The sequence below is a fragment of the Struthio camelus genome, chromosome 3 (genome assembly GCF_040807025.1).
Source record: "Struthio camelus isolate bStrCam1 chromosome 3, bStrCam1.hap1, whole genome shotgun sequence".
Taxonomy (NCBI): Eukaryota; Metazoa; Chordata; class Aves; order Struthioniformes; family Struthionidae; genus Struthio; species Struthio camelus.
Window position 1 is genome coordinate 139,690,455 of NC_090944.1, and position 15,303 is coordinate 139,705,757.

Below are 15,303 nucleotides of genomic sequence, written 5' to 3' on the forward strand. Positions count from 1 at the left end.
AGGACAGGTGCCAACAGATGGCCTTCTCCAGCCTTCATAAACAAAGGGCCGCGTTTTACTTCAACAGAGCCCTGTGCCTGTTGATCTTGCCTGGACCTACACCCCATGTTTCCGGGCTGCCCCCGCACCCCCCTTTCCCTGGTGATAGAGAAAACGAGGTGATGTGCTTACTTCTTTAGCTTTTTGCGCTTCTGTATGAGCAGGTCCTCGTTGCATTGGAAGAGGAGGCTGTAGTGTGAGATGAAAACCCGGAGGCGCTGCACACACACCAGCAGCAGGTAATAATCAGGATGCTCTTGCTCCGTGAACTTCAGGACATTCTGGGGCACAGAGGAGAGCAGGCTGTTTGGAGGCTGTCCTAACCCCTTCTGGGCAGAAGGTACTATCGGGACCACAGACCGGCCCTCGGGAGTGCCCACAGCACTGCCTGGGCACTGTGGGAGCCCTCCCAGGCAGCACCAGTTTCTGGGGGACTTAGACAGAACCTGTCTGCTGCTATTCCAGTACAAATACACGGGTAGCCGGCCCAAATGTAATCTGGGGGTGTGGGAGATGCAGTGGTGGAGTCTAGCATCAGATAAACCCAAGACTGGATAAACAGTCTCTTCTTTGGTTTTTATTGGCCTTTGCTCCAGTGTTCCTATTTCCCTTGTCTGAAATGCTTCAGTACAATTCAAGTAACCTTCCTGCGAACCAGAACTCTGTTTTTCAGGCAGCTCTGCACAGGAAAGGTCCTTTGCCCCCTGGAGCAGCTCTCTCTCAGCTCCCAGGCATAGGGATCCCTCAGCAGAGGGGGCAGCTCTGTCACAAGAGCTCAGCTCACAGCAGACATGCCCCATCTCTGGCCTGCTGTTCTCCCCAAGCAGCGGGCGGCACAGCTTTTGGTTTCCCAAGGGACAAAGGCTGGTCCTGTCAGGCTCGATGGGGAAACTGGCAAACAGGAACAAGTTGCGGATGAAAAATGAAAATCAAGGCACTCTCAGCTGGCTTCCCCCTTTCAGAGGTTTCTTCACAGAGCCCATTGAGTTAGCCAGAAGCCCTGTAGCTGTACAGGCCCGAAAGCCAGCTCTGAGGTAAAAGCCGTTTGTTGTCATAAGGAGTTCAACAAGACCGTTTCCATCCTAGGGCCCTACCTGTAGATGAATAAGGTATTCAGGAATTCGCTGGACTATATGGAAGAACAGAATGTAGAGATCAGATTTGATTTCTTCTTCCACCTGAAACAGAGAAAGCAAATTCAGAGTCACTCCTACCCATAAAATATGTCTGCTTGCAAATAGTTCTGGGGTTTACTGAGTGCTTTGCCGTAAGTAGTTAGAGCAATTCGCAGGAGCAGGGTAGTCAAGTGACCATTGTGCGCGACAATGCAACGGTTCCCATCTTGCTTCTGGAAGGGGTATTTGCAACTCCTTTCACCAGCAGTGCTAGTCCCAGAGATGAAGTTCTTCAGGTTCAGGGGTCATGCAGCCTAATTAAGTAAGCGCATATGTTTAAAGTGCGCTAGTTAAGTTTCATTGAAACCCTGGGCAGACACTGTTTTTCAGAATTAAGGCCTTAGTTTAGGCCTGAAGTGAAAAAGGGATAGACTCTTGAATTAAGATGTCTTGGAAAAAAGTTAGTGTTGTTTTAGTTATTGCACTTTAAAGCTACCTTTGCGTTTAACTTTCCTGGTTAAAACCAAGAATCAAGGATGTGAGACCAAACATCTAAAGCTGAACAGTAGAGAACGTTGTCTCTCTGAGGAAATGCTTTAGCACTTAAAACCTCACTCTTCTTCTCCCTGTTTGAATGAATCCTCTCTTTTTCAGGAAACGCTCTTATTTTCCCAGGACAGGTCTGGAAAGGATTTGCATAGGAGAATTTTCCAAGAGGTTTGATCTGAGATACTGTTCCATGTCACAGCAGAGATATAGTTTTGTTTACACACAGTGGTGAACATGTTTAAAGCTGCCTTTAGTAGGTCCGAACAACCATCAGCCATGGCAATGTTCTGGAAACTGGTATTTGGTAATGGAACAAATGGATTCCTGGATTGGCAGGGATGTCCGGCTGTGGGAAGGCACAACAAGAAGAGAGCCAGGCATGCGTGCTGCCTGTAGGTGTCTGTGAAGCACAGATACAGAAGGAAGTTTACCTCCTTCAGGATCACCACGTGGATCAGAGAGATACATTCTGGCAAGTCCCTCAGGTAAGCAACATAGTAGTCCAGAAAATTGTTCTTAAAAGAAAGAAAGAAGGAAATTTAGGAGAGTGTGGCCACAGAGTCAGCCAGAACAAGAAACTCCGTTTATGCCCCCGCATCACTCTTCAGCTCAGCAGAGCTCCTAGCTGTGTAAAGATTTCAGGGCTCAGAACTTCACAAGCAATTCTGTTTAATGAAATGGGTTCAGCTGTTGAACGTAGCGTACAGAACTTTGTAGCGGATGGCTCGGGGAGGGCTTGGAAAGGAAGAAACTTTACCTATATAACACTCTAAAATTCGAAAAAGCCTCAAATCAGATTTGACACTTCCTTCCAGGAAAGGTCCCACCCCTCACCATGGGCTGGGCAGACCTTCACCCTGAGAAGGAGGTGCTGGCCCATGGACAGAGGAACAAGACAATATGAGACTGTGAAGGTGCTGTTTCACCTGGTGCTACAGAGCGTGCAGGATGGGGCCTGTCCACCCGCTGGTCATAGCTCTCAGCAGCAGGTATGGGAGGGAAGGAATTTGATCCAACTACACCGCTACGCATCGCTTACCCTAGCCACACCTTCACAGCACAGCCCCTCTGCTGCAAGCTGTCTCAGCCCACCTGTGGGACATGCTGTTTTGCCAGACCCCAGCACAAGGTCATGCATCATAGCAGAAGAGCCCGGAGAGGTCCACAACGTACCTCATCGTTTGTTAACTTCAGGAAGATGTCTCCTAGGATCCCTTGGCGTGGCCAGCTCAAGACTCTCTCCTGTAGAGCGTGAAGTAAATCGACATGCTGCTGGACCAGGTACCGCAAAGAGTTGGGGAAGAAACTGAAGGGAGAGAATATCGGACCCAGTTACATAGAGCAGAAATACTGAATTGAATCTCAAGGCCCTGGGCATGTACTGCTGAAGTTTGCGGTCACAGGCGGTCAGCATGGGCTTGCTTTATACATAGGTATTATTAACCATTTTTACTGGAGTCCTGGCTGCAGTCCTGGAGTCCTGCACCAGGAGGCCCTGTTTCAGGCACTGCATGCGTGCAGATATCCTCTCCAGCGGGTTATTTTAGTGTGTTGAGGGTTTCTTAAGCTGGCTTATCCAGTGCTTGGTGTAGCCAACCGGGATCTGCACAACTAAAAAGCCCAAGCCTGTGCTGCTTTGGCTAAGGGAGCAGGATCACGGTCCTTAGCAATCCCATAGAGTGCTTGGAGGAGAGCTCCTCAGCTCTGTATATCGGCTCATTTGCTGAGCCCTTTAACAAACCACCTTTCTGAGGCAGTGGTGGTCAAAATGTGCCATTGCATTCCTATCACTTCATGCTGATTTCATCCAGAATCAAGATAAAAGTATCAAATATCAAAATACTTTGCCAGATGGAAAGTTCCCAGGGAAAAAAGAGGAAAAGTGAAAACTCACTTGAGACTATCAAAATGTTTCAGTCTGAACTGTGTCTGTCATGGAACTGTTTAACTGAGTCCATATCTACCCATGTACCAAATGTCCCACCATGTCCTTCTGTCAAATGACTCCAAGGATGCCTCTGGCCGGGGCACAGTGCGTTGTGTGAAATGCAGTATGGTCAGGGACCCCAGCATCTGCAGGCCCAGGGGCTAAGAGACCTGAAATGAAACTTCTCTATTCAGTTTAACAAATATACCAAATCCAGTTGAAATGACCCGAAACAAAATAGTTGGTGTGATTTTTTTTTTTTTCCTCGCAGAAATGGTAAATTGGAGCAAAGTACAAATTTGGGGAAATAACGCGATCTGTGACAACTGCTTTTTCAGTGTAAGCATGGTCACGCTGGATAATTGCTGGCCATCTGTCCTTAAGAGAGGGATGGCACGAGACATTTTTGTACAGTGATCTGGCAAGTGATTGCGTGATCATAACGTGAAAGAAAAGGGTGCCTTTGTAGAGTGAGCGCTTGCCAACATCAGTGAGGTATCAGGAGGAAATTTCAATGTCTGTCTTGAGTCATACAAATTTACAGTTTTCGGGGGTTTGCTACTGCAACAAACTGGCAGGAACGTCTGTAATCCCTGCAAAAACCTTCCAGTGCCTCCAGTTTTCAACTAGAAATAAGCCTTAAATGTTTAAATATCTCTGTGTGGATGAACTAGGTGAGGGGATGAAACAGAAAGAATATTCTATCAAATACCTTCTCTCTTTGGTGCTCCTTTTCACATCTGGCCCTTGCAATGTGGCCTTGATCTTCAGAATTAGGGAAAGGTTGATTACATATTTCCTTTCTGACTCCAGCAGCTCCAAAGCGATGTTCTGCCTTTTAGCTTCCACAAAAAAAGGGTTAAGTTGAATTTTAAAAAAACAAAAAAGGAAAAACTGACCCCAAGGACAGCATCATATTAGGCTGCGTTTTGTCTGGTGATCTGACATTAAATCATGAAAGAAGAAACTGTTGAAAAGTGAGATCAATGTCTTTTCTTTGTATGTCAGCTTTCCCCAAAATAGGATATTCTAGCCTGATGCTACAGCAAACATGTTTCACCTCAGGGATTCCAGCTTTTTTCAGAGATCTTGGGAAAAACAAAACAAGCACCAAGGGCAAAACAACTCATACCAGAGATTCACATCCAGTGTCCTACAAAATGAGAAGTTGTATTTCCCACCCACTTCCCCAGCTCTACTGTCGCAACCCCACCAGCTCTCTGAACCTGCCAGGTCTTGGAACAGAGGATGGGTGTCCTGGGTGCAGAGTGTGTTTGGGATTATCTTATTTGACAGCCTAGACCAGCAAATACAAAGGCCAGGGTCCTGGGGACTCTGATGCCCTGAGGGATTCCCTCCCAGCAGGGGAAACGGGCTTGTTTGTCTCCATCTGTAAAGGGTCATTGCCATCTCCCACCAGATGCAAGTGCAGCTCTGAGCCTCTCTGGCTGCAGTTTTCCCCTCTGCCCTTACCCGCCAAAGAGGGTTCACATATAATGTTGTCTGCTGAGCTGTATCTGCTTGGGCCCATATCTTTCCCTCTCTCTGGTTGCTCTTTGGATATATATTCATCTCCCCACTCCTTGGTGTCCTTAGGCTGCTTCCACACTGTCGATGGCAGATGCACCTTTGACTGACCCTCCGTTGTCAAGGAAGGCTTGAGGCCATCATCCGTCTCTATGGCTGCTCCTGCAATGGCAAGCAGCGGCATGGACCGTGTCGTCTCAGTCAACAGGTATGCTGAAGCAGGCAGCTAACCTGCATTATTTTCCCTGTAAAATGCTGAAAGGGGAGCTTGAAGCGTTCTTGGTGCTTAACAAGTGGCGTAGCCTCATAGAGTTAATTTATAGCTCTGAGCAGAAGTGCAGTTGCTGGGCACTTCAGCAAAACAAGCATTTTTCCAAACTCGATTGCTTTATTTTCTGACCACTTAAGGTCCAAAATTAGATACATGTGTTAGAAAAGAAAAAATACATATTCCAGGTATGGTGTTTGGGACGCTTCAGGACTTGGTAATATGACATTGGTAATATGACATTCTACAGGTATTGTAGAAACGGGAATTATTATTAGAATTAGGATTTAAATGGCACTCCCAGTAGATTAAAAACTGTCATGGCTCTTACAGTTTTTGTTAGCGTAATGTGATTATGCAGCAGCAGCAGGACAGGTAGTCTGAGGCTATTAAATCATAGAGAAGGTAGGGGAGGACATGTTAGTGCTATAGGGCTAGAATTGCTTTAGCGCAAATAGTTTGAATTTGGGTTGCAATGAACCACCTTCCGTAGTTCTTGTTCTCTTCTTCTTTCAGTGGATTGAGGTGAAAGAGCCATCTGGAACATTAAGCACTTCTAGTGAATACTGTAAACCTCTGGTGGTTGTTCTCACCTGCCCTCTTTTTGGGGGGGGAGCAGGATCCTCAGTGTGCCCTTACTACATCCTTCTCTTATTTCTTACCCATTTTTATTTTGCCACAGAAAACTTTTTCTCTCTAACTCTTCAGGCACGTCTGTGAGCAATCTGTTTGGAAGCTGGTGGGCGAATAAAGCAGCTCACCGCCCCTACCCGGAGGGTAGTCGCTGTAAAAGCCATCTCTTGCCACGTGGCAGAATGTCTCAGTGATTAGTCTATGCCTTTACAGTGAGCCTCAATTCTTCCTCTCTGCAAAAGGCCTTGGAACCTACACAAGCAGCAGCAGAAATGCTGTGCCTGCCAAATATCGGTGCTTCACATTGTCCAGCAGTTACTCAGCACTTCAGGGACCCGCATTTGCCCTGATAGCTCAACTGCCACATGAAAATGGAGGTGCACAGTGAAAAGAAAGTCATTGCTGTGAAACGCGTTCCTTGAAAGCAGTTCTTCAGTGCAGTACAGCAGGCACTGTAATTGAATCATTGTCCTGCTGCATTTTAACAGTTGGATATTTTCCTACCTGGACATGACCTACCTGCTATGACTTTCACGCTCCCTTCTCCCATTGGCATGATCCGGGTGTCAGACACTGTTGAAGAACAAAGAAAAATTTAATGAGAGGAAATGGCTGTAGAGTAGACTTCCTCCAGCCGAACCCCGTCCGTACGGTCAGATCTTTTAGCCTCTCACATTTTTGGTCTGGGAACACCCCTGTTAAATCCTCTGCTGAGGAAAAAGCTGCTCTTTACCGTTGGGCCTCTGATCTTCATTTCAGTAGCACCTGCAGGCGAGCTAATGTGGAGTCCCATTTGGGCTTGGTGCTGTAGTACCTCAGAGGAGCGTGAGCAGGCCTGGCTTGTCCTTGCTCAGGGCGTGCAAGTCAGGTAGGACAAACATGGCAGGCAGAGTGAGAGGATGGAGGCCTGCCACAGTGACCCGGCTGCTATTTTGGGTGAGGAGGAGCTTAGGGAAGAGTGGAGGTGTCAAACAACCGGAAGCAAAGGGCAGCGGGAGAAGCAGCTAAGAGGCAGCTGTGGGATGAGGGATATGTGGGGGAGAGCTGACGTACCACCCCAGAGCAGGGCAGAGGGAGCCCATAACTGGCCAGATTCTGAGCAGAGCAGAATAGAAAATGGCACTTTGTTTTCATTCAACTTTTGTACCTTTGCATGCACATTTTAAATGTGTATGTTTTTGTTTTGCTGAACAGCAAGAGGGTGATAGACAAGTTTAAACTCCCAGAAGTTTTTTTTTTTAAAAAAAAAAAAAAAGACTCGGGGGCCATCACCTTTGATTCTGACCTTCACAAGGAAGCACATTTGGAAGTGTCTCTCTGGGTCAAGGTGTAACCCTAACCCCATGTGGTAGCCTTCAGCAGCTAGTAAAGGGCAGGGACACAGCCAGCCCACGGTGAGTATCTCCAACACCAGCCGGATGCTGCCGTGCACCAACTAATGCACCAACTGCCATGTCCCCTTGTCACATCAACCACTGGTACGTCCTTTCGATGATACCACATGTTCTCTCTCAGCCCAATCCCCTGTGATTCTCCTTTCTATGCCCTGTTCCCTTACACAAAAACACATCCACAGGTTGTAGTATTTCCATCAGGAGTCCCTACTCGCTCGTGTGCGTACCGCTAGCGTTAGAAGGGATAAGATGCAGCCTGATTCCCTTTTTCTTGAAGGAGGCAATGAATGGCTCTTGGGGCAGCATTCAGAGTCTTCTGCATCCAGGCCGGCACCAAGGCCATGCTTGCCTTCCTGAGACACGGCGCTGAGGTGCACGCACAGACCCAGGAGCAGTGCTGCTGGAGGCAGCACCACCCCGCTCTCTTTCTGTGCCACTGGCACCTGAGCAAAACTTGGTGTCGTCTTGCCCTAGTGACCTTTTCTGCAGTTTTTTTTCCACGAGAAAAGCACTGCGCTTGCCTACTCTGGCTGTCTCCTACCTTTTTCGTAGGTCACGTTGTGCAAAAGACTAGTAAAATCTTCATTGATCAGCACAGGATCTGGGAGGTTAATGGATCGAAATGGGCTGCCTTGGAGAGGCGTAGGTACTGTCTGTGACCCGTGGTCATCCTTTTGCGCTCTTCTGTACAAATACAAAGAATGAGACAGAAAGTGTGAATGCTACCGAAGACGCTTCTAGTTACACTACAGCTGTGGCAGGCACCGACATAAGCACAAGCGCAGAGGCAGAAGAAGTAGAACAACTGAAGCAGACACCAGGAACGGAGTTGGCTTTGATGCAGTTTGTGAACAATATCCTAGACGCAACTTCCACTGGCTATAGGAGAAAGTTATTTCAGACCTGCTCTTTTGCAGGACATATCTCAGCTAATTAAATGGCTTAATTAGCTCGGGGGCTAGCCTAGATTTGCATCGAGGCAGTCGTACGTCCATCATCCGAACTGCATTTCAAAGGGAGGCTCGTCGCGGCCAGGGCGGACGAGCGATCTGCCTCCTCACGGTAACAGCGTGGCCCAGCGGTGTGAAAACATGCTCCCACGGGTCCCCACTCAGAGAAGAAAAGGCTGCTGACAAGGGAGCAGAGCATGACTGCACCTTCGGGTGCCCGTCGAGTCCCGCACGCTTCGCAGTGCGAGAAGGGAGGGGAAACTGCACTGCTATTGTCGGATAGGGTGGCTTAGCAACAGCTTTTAATGGTGAGGGAGGCCCCTGTCGCAAGTATTCCTGTCCCAACACGTCTCCGGTAGGTCTGTGCGTGTCACCAGGCCTTCGTTTCCCCCGGAGCCGCTGGGACTTTTCTCTGCTAGAATCCCACTGAGCATTGCTGTTTTTCTGCTGTGTTTGCTCAGTGAGTATATGTCTAAAAGCCTGGGGTGAACTGAAGGCTGGAGCTGCCACTAGTAGTCAGGGTTTATGCATATGCCCAGCCAGGAAAAGATTAAGAAATTAAGCCATAAGGAAATGAACCAAAACGGACACCGGCGTTAATAAGCCCATCCGGAGCCCTGGAGTTCAGGCCCTTACTTCGCTTTCACTTTCCGGGATTCCCGCCGCTTCTCTTGCTGCAGTTGCTCGATTTTCTGTTGCATTTCCTCCTGCTTGGCGCTGATTTCTTCAATCATTGACTTTGCATCGCTGAGCTCCTCCTGAAAAACAAACAAAAGCACAATGTTCCCAGTGTCCCAGCATAGCTATTCACACATTGCGCTTGTTGGCCCAGATCCCAGTGTGATCAGTCATGCGTATAAGTTCTTGTCAATCAAGCCTCGAAGCTATCTTTTTAGCCCTGTTTCCCAAGGAAACAAGGCCCACTGTAACCTCCCTGTGCATGTGGCTCACGGTCAGCATGTGTTCCCCCAGCAGCCCTCAGGCAGTTTCAGCCAGACCTGGCATGGACATAGAGCTCTCCGACGCATGAAATTCCTGCAGGTTTCATCAACGTGATCAGCAGAATGGAGAAGAGGAACTCAAGAATTTCTTGTAAATCGCAGGAGAGGGATTTTTTTTTCCCTAGCAAGGAAGAGGCTTCACCAGGAGCTGCTCAACCCCACTATTAGATGATGGACATGAGCATGAGGCAGAGGGAAAGTAGTCTTTGCCCCTCCTGCTGCTGGCTTAACTCCTTGCATCTGGGTTTTAAAACCCCTTTTTGCCCCATAAGGATGTGCTAGATAACCCTGCCTCTGGCTGCTTTACGACCACCAGCATGTGCCCTTATGCTTCTTGCCATCTTCCTTGCTCAGCTAGAAGCACAGGACCACCTTCTGCTCAGTGCCAACTGTCTCTCCCTGCCACAGGGGCAACAACAGGCTTTTCCGGTAAGTAGCCCTCCTTATCTTCACAAGGTGTTATTGACTCAGCAAAACCTCTTGGGGAAAATTTACCATAAAAACAATAAAACAGGTCCTCTGCCAGCCTCCTCACAGGCAATGATCCAGTTTCTGCGGGGAGCTGCTGGCTGGTTTGAAGCGCACACCGAGCCCTCTCACTAGGCTCTCTCTGCAGCCCTTTGTCTTTAGCCTCTTGGGCCAGATCAAACCAGGCAGCGCTTCCTCCCAACCGCGTGGGAATGCAACTTCAAAAGGTTTTAGGGTTTTGTGTTCATTCCCTGCCCACGAGCGGCTTTGGTTCCTGCAGGAAATGCCCCCACCTGACCCAGAGAGACATACGGCGCAGGGGCACAGCAACCCACAAGCGCACCGTGTGCCTATAGCGTGTCACATGTGCAGCCCTCAACACAGGCCCCTTGTGCCCGAGGCAGCAGGCAGCACTGCCTTGTGGCCCCTTGAGAAGCCCAAACAGACCAGGGCATAGGTAACGTTTGGGTGAGAGTCCCAGCTCTCTTTGTGGGGGGAACCCAGGGCAGAAGGTACTGCACCAACTACATCTGCAAATAATTGCCAGTTTGTTCCCTTCTCAAGCAGGAAGGATCGATGAGGGAGAGCTGCCCCGTGCCGCCAGAGCAAACGTGGCAAGTAGGCATCCCTCCCACCAGTCACGCTCCTACCTTGAACGTGTTGAGGGAGTTTTTCATCTCAGCCACTTTCTCCTCCATGGCACAGCGGCAGCTCTTGACCTTCTCCTCCAGGGCATACTCGCCATGCTGGATTCGTGACAGCTCCTGCATCGCTTCTGTGAAACCCGCCTTCAACTCAGAGGCTAATGCCTGCAACTAGAGGAACCACAAACACGGTGGGTTCAGTCCCTCCTCCCAGACACAGGTGGCTGTGTCCCCGAGGGTCACCCATGGCGCAAAGACTGGGTGTAACCCGTCCTGTAAGGTGCTGTCCTCTTTCTCCTCCTCCTGTCATGGCTGGGAGACATGGGGGGAGGTTCAGCTCCTGCTGCAGCCTCGGCACGGGGTAGGAGTTGTTTGTCTCGGACAATTAAAGTGCCCCTTGCCAGCCCCGGAGTTTTTCCATGCTCCCTGGCAGGTTGCAGCCTGTCCATCTCCAGCAGGAGAGGACAGCCTGAAACACGCTTTGCAGGTTTGCAGTGACAGCAGCCAGATTTTCAATCCCCAAAGCAGCTGAGCAACCCAGAACATGACCCTTTTGGAGCAGGGCCTCCTTCCCCTGCATGCTCCCAGGGCTGGTGCTCTTGCTGCGCAGGTCTAACACCTCCTGGCTCTCAGAGGGCTGCGGAGAAGCCATGTCCTTTGTCAGTGGGCCCTTTCCAGGGAGGGAAACAGCTCTTTAGCTTGTAACGGGGAGGGGGGGGGGCTTCTCCTGGCATACAAAGACAACGTGCCCACCGTTGCTGTTTTCTATCCCTAGAGGCCCTAGCCCTGCCGGAAAAGCTCACAACCTAAGCTGGAGGCAGCCGGTTGACAGCCGGGCGAAGCAGGAGGCAGACCGGGCTGAGCCAGGCTCGCAGAGTGAGCAGACAAGGCAGGTTTGGAGGTGGACACTAGGGAAAGAGGCAGCCTGCGGAGGGCTAAGCGGGGACACCCTCTTCGGGGATAGCTCGGGCCGGCGACCCTGAACTCAGCCCCCACTGCCATCAGCGAGGCTCTCGTTCTGCCTGCACAAAGCCCACAGCTAGGTCGCGGCCCAAGGCGCTTCGGTACCAGTGGTTTTTACCTTTACAACAGAAATTCGGCCTAACATCTGGTTATAAACTGAGTCCAAAACTGGAGCACTGATGGTAAGAGGACAGCCACCCCGGGGAACTCAGGCGCTTGAGTCCTGTAAATGGAGCAGAGATGGCTTCCGATACCTCAGGGCAATGGCATACACCATCCTCCTCTGGTCAAGACAGCCTCGGTCACCGCCGCTGTGGAGCGGACCAGCAGCGTCTTTACAGAGGACGTCTGCCTGACATCCCCACTCTTGCCCCAACGCTTGCCCCGCGGTCCCCCAGGCTGGTCTGGCTGGACACATTTCCAGAGCTGCGAAGGGCTCCCTCACCTGCCTCCTCCCTCTCCCGTAGGGGCAGGCGTCCAGTGAGAGAGGACTAGGAGCGCACTGGGGCGGAAAAACCTCAGCCTTGCCTAGCTGTGAGAGCACCCAGGGATCTCATAGCACCACTGGGACCAGAGCACACCCAGCAGCGAGGGTAGCTGGAAGGGGTAGAGGGGCTGTTTGGGCACTGTGCTCAGAGCAGCTGCTGGAGTTGTGCTGCTACAGGGGGCAATGCACACACCGCATCTGATATCCGCCCATTTATCAAAGCCCAGGGTGGTGAACCAGGTGATCCTGGCATCGTGAAACATCCTAACGGACAAACTTGGAGAAATGAAGGGACAAAAAGTGTTGCAACTGTCCAAAATGTTAACGTTCCCATGCCTTTACTCACTGGTGCTTGCCAGTGCCTTACACAGTACGGCTCATTTCCCTAGCATCAGGGCTGGACATCCTACACTTTCCACCAAGTGAAAAGCTGTGATGCTTCAGACCCATTTGAGAGATCTGTTTCAGGATGGAGGCCTGTCATCCTCCAAGTCCTGCTAGCAGGGGAAGTGATCTGGAAGCTGGCTCTGGAGATATCTCTCTCTGGGGAGAGTAAGCCCAAATTGAAATGTCCCACCACCGAGCCTGGCCATATTCTCCTCGGGTGCTTCCAGCGTGGGGGTAAACTAGATGGATCCTTTGCAGAAGTTACAGGGATGGGAGACAGTGCTGACCTTGAGGTTTTAAGAGACAAAAACTGCTGGATGTCATCAAAGTCAGCAAAAAAAGTGCTATTGTAGAGAATTCACTGTCCATGTATACTGAAACCCTCTCCAAAAGCAGAGTTTGGGTAGCTGAAGGAAAGATTTGGACTGGAAACTGGACTAAGTACCCTCTGTATCAAAGCAGATGCATCTAAAGGCACGCAGTCCGTTGTTATTGTAGGGTTCGCTATTGGCCAATCTCAGTTTTCCTAGTCATTCGGCTAGTTTGATTTCTCTGTCTACTCCTCAGGAGAACGCTCCAGATCCCAGCCTGGCCCTGTTGTGCCCAGTATGCCCTTCCTCAGCCCCATGCAGCTGGAGCTGGCAGTGGATATTTCAGACACCAAAACGCATCTTCTACTCTCATTTCCCTTTGTTGCCATGTGATGGATGAAAGCAGCAGTGACCCCAGTCAGCCACATCTGCCAGGATTTGTACAGCTGGACATGAAGTGCTGAAACCCTGAGAGCCGGGCTCAGCCAGAACTCCCTCCTCTGCTGCCCTCAGTGCTAGGAGCACAGAAACGAAGCATAAACAGCCTTGTGGTGTTGGATGCAGGTTTGACCCCAAATCAAATGGAGTGGTTTAAAAGCAACACATTATCTTTAAACTCCTGCCAAGCATGGTGTAGTACTTGAGCGCTGGGTTTCAGTTTGAGCTCATTTCTAATAACAAGCTGCAGAAAACCATCCTTTAAATCCCTTGAGTTATTACAAAAAAATGGAAGCCTTCAGAGCGTCGGCTCATGCTTATGTCTTGCCCATGTGCTTATGCCTGTGGGCCTGGAGAGATAATTCACTGGTTTGTGAGCCCCTGGAAAGTCGAGCGAATCCAGTATTTCTACAGTTTCTAAAGTGCAACACGTACCAAAAAAGACAGATTTCATACTGCCATGGAGACTTGGCAAGAGTTTAGCTGTAACGTGTTGTCCTGACGCACCTATTCATGGGAACAAATACAGTTGAAGAGGAACGCACCTTAGTTGAGTTAATTTGAGCTATCTAATGCCTTGAAGATAAATGAACCGGCATGGTCACAGGGAATCCTTAGAGCCTGTCCCAGAACTGGGAAAGACCTGTTCCAAAAAAACTTAGGAATCTAAATAATCCAGTATGACATAGACATTTCAGCAACCAGCTGCCTTTGCAGTGTGGCCCTCAAACCTGACAGCAGTGCAGTGTGGGAACCAGCACCATGCATCTGTAACAAGTGATGTCTTTGAGGGGGGGGAGGCTAGCTCTCATTTTACCTGCTGCCCTGCTGTTTATCAGCTCTGTGTGGAAAAGCCCTGCATGTAAGACCTCTAGCAACAGCAAGTAACTGCCCGCTGGAAATGAAGGATTCTCCTCCATGCTTTGCATGACTCTGATCAAGAGGACAGTGATGAGCAATCACTTGTGACTCTCACTTGACCTCCACCCTACAGGAATATGAAGTCTATGTAGAAGTCCACCTGGAGAGGAGAGCAAGCATTTCCCAACGCAGAGGGGGAACCATGACCGTATGAAGGAAGTAATGGCTAGAAGGTATGACCATGCACAGCCTGGAAGGGTGAGATCACAAGACATGCAAGAAGCGCGTCTCGGCATGGTTTTGACTTTGCTTTGTAAGAGTGAAGTGGTAACAGCCATGAAATCCCCTTTGCTGAGCCTCTACTCCTGTCTCATCTGCTGTGCTGTCCCCAGAGGGTGGGCAGGAGGCAGCAAAACTGCAGAGCCTCCCCCTCCAAGACAGATGATCTCGGCGTGGAGGTATAACCTATAGACCTAAAACTGGGATGGATGGTTAGACTTTGTTGCTTAGTGGGTTCTATTTGCAGAACGTCATGACTGTCCCTGATGTCTAAAGCTTTGCTCTGAGACTTTGAGGCAGCCCAAGGAAGAGGGTCATAACCAGGAGATGGGGATAGCTTGCAGAAGGATGGGCATGGGACAGAAAGCAGAGGGGAGAGCCTTTGTAAGCTGGGTTTACTGCCCCTGCTGCTGCTGGGAAGGTGAGGATGAACCCTCACTGCCACAAGCTGTGTCACCACACATCTTCCCCAGCACCAGCCAGCCAGGCTGTCCAGGGCTCTGCACCTCCAAAGGGATCACTGTTCTGCACGTGCTGCATATGGTCCTTATGCTAGCACTGGGCCTGCTCTTGGGGACCTTGAGCTGGAGCCTGTCCAAGCCAGTAGGAAACAAGTCTGTGATGAAGAAATCCTGCAGATGAATAACTCTGTTGTTATAAATATATCCTAGAAAAGAGCAAGACCTCCTATGGCCTTGAAGATTTAAACCTTGAAGGTTTAAAGTGCTCAAAACACTTGTGTTTCCTGCAGACTGGAAGTGCCTAGAAAACATCAATGTGGAGACACTGAAACTGTGTTACTTCCCAGCTTACCCCAGCTTATCTGCTATCCATCACTTTGCGTTATCTTCAGATATGGCTGATCTGGCGAGGTAAGTAAATATTGTGTTATGCAAAAGAGGGCTCTCCTGTCTTGTTAGTGACATTACCTGAAACTAATTTGGCAGAATATCTAATACTTTCCACAAAGTCTGGATCTGATTTTCCTGAGCTGCTTGCTGCATGCTCTTATTAGGGAAAAAACAAATTTCTAGTGCAGCTATTTGGTCTTATGTTTAAAGG

At 49.6% G+C, this 15,303-nt stretch overlaps 1 protein-coding gene and 2 long non-coding RNA genes across 8 annotated transcripts in view; 2 read left to right on the plus strand and 1 right to left on the minus strand.

Moving 5' to 3' along the window:
- The window catches only part of ARHGEF33 (Rho guanine nucleotide exchange factor 33), a 35,927-nt gene that overhangs the window by 9,457 nt on the left and 11,167 nt on the right, over positions 1-15,303 (minus strand). For 5 of the 6 annotated variants that reach the window (XM_068940514.1, XM_068940512.1, XM_068940513.1 and 2 more), the window contains exons 4-13: positions 10,522-10,686; positions 9,039-9,160; positions 7,994-8,136; positions 6,578-6,631; positions 5,104-5,319; positions 4,343-4,472; positions 2,877-3,009; positions 2,135-2,218; positions 1,134-1,217; positions 172-320 (exon numbers count right to left, since the gene is read on the minus strand). In XM_068940514.1, the coding sequence (XP_068796615.1) occupies positions 172-320; positions 1,134-1,217; positions 2,135-2,218; positions 2,877-3,009; positions 4,343-4,472; positions 5,104-5,319; positions 6,578-6,631; positions 7,994-8,136; positions 9,039-9,160; positions 10,522-10,686 (1,280 nt within the window). Of the gene's footprint in view, positions 1-171; positions 321-1,133; positions 1,218-2,134; positions 2,219-2,876; positions 3,010-4,342; positions 4,473-5,103; positions 5,320-6,577; positions 6,632-7,993; positions 8,137-9,038; positions 9,161-10,521; positions 10,687-11,596; positions 11,677-15,303 lie in introns of those variants that run through there. The other variant, XM_009686856.2, reaches the window with a different exon arrangement.
- On the plus strand, positions 204-3,860 carry LOC138066896 (uncharacterized). The gene is made up of 3 exons (XR_011140562.1): positions 204-278; positions 1,809-2,188; positions 2,519-3,860. It is a non-coding gene; the product is annotated as an uncharacterized lncRNA (long non-coding RNA).
- Positions 10,139-11,399, plus strand: LOC104151823 (uncharacterized). The gene is made up of 3 exons (XR_695863.2): positions 10,139-10,489; positions 10,603-10,706; positions 11,291-11,399. It is a non-coding gene; the product is annotated as an uncharacterized lncRNA (long non-coding RNA).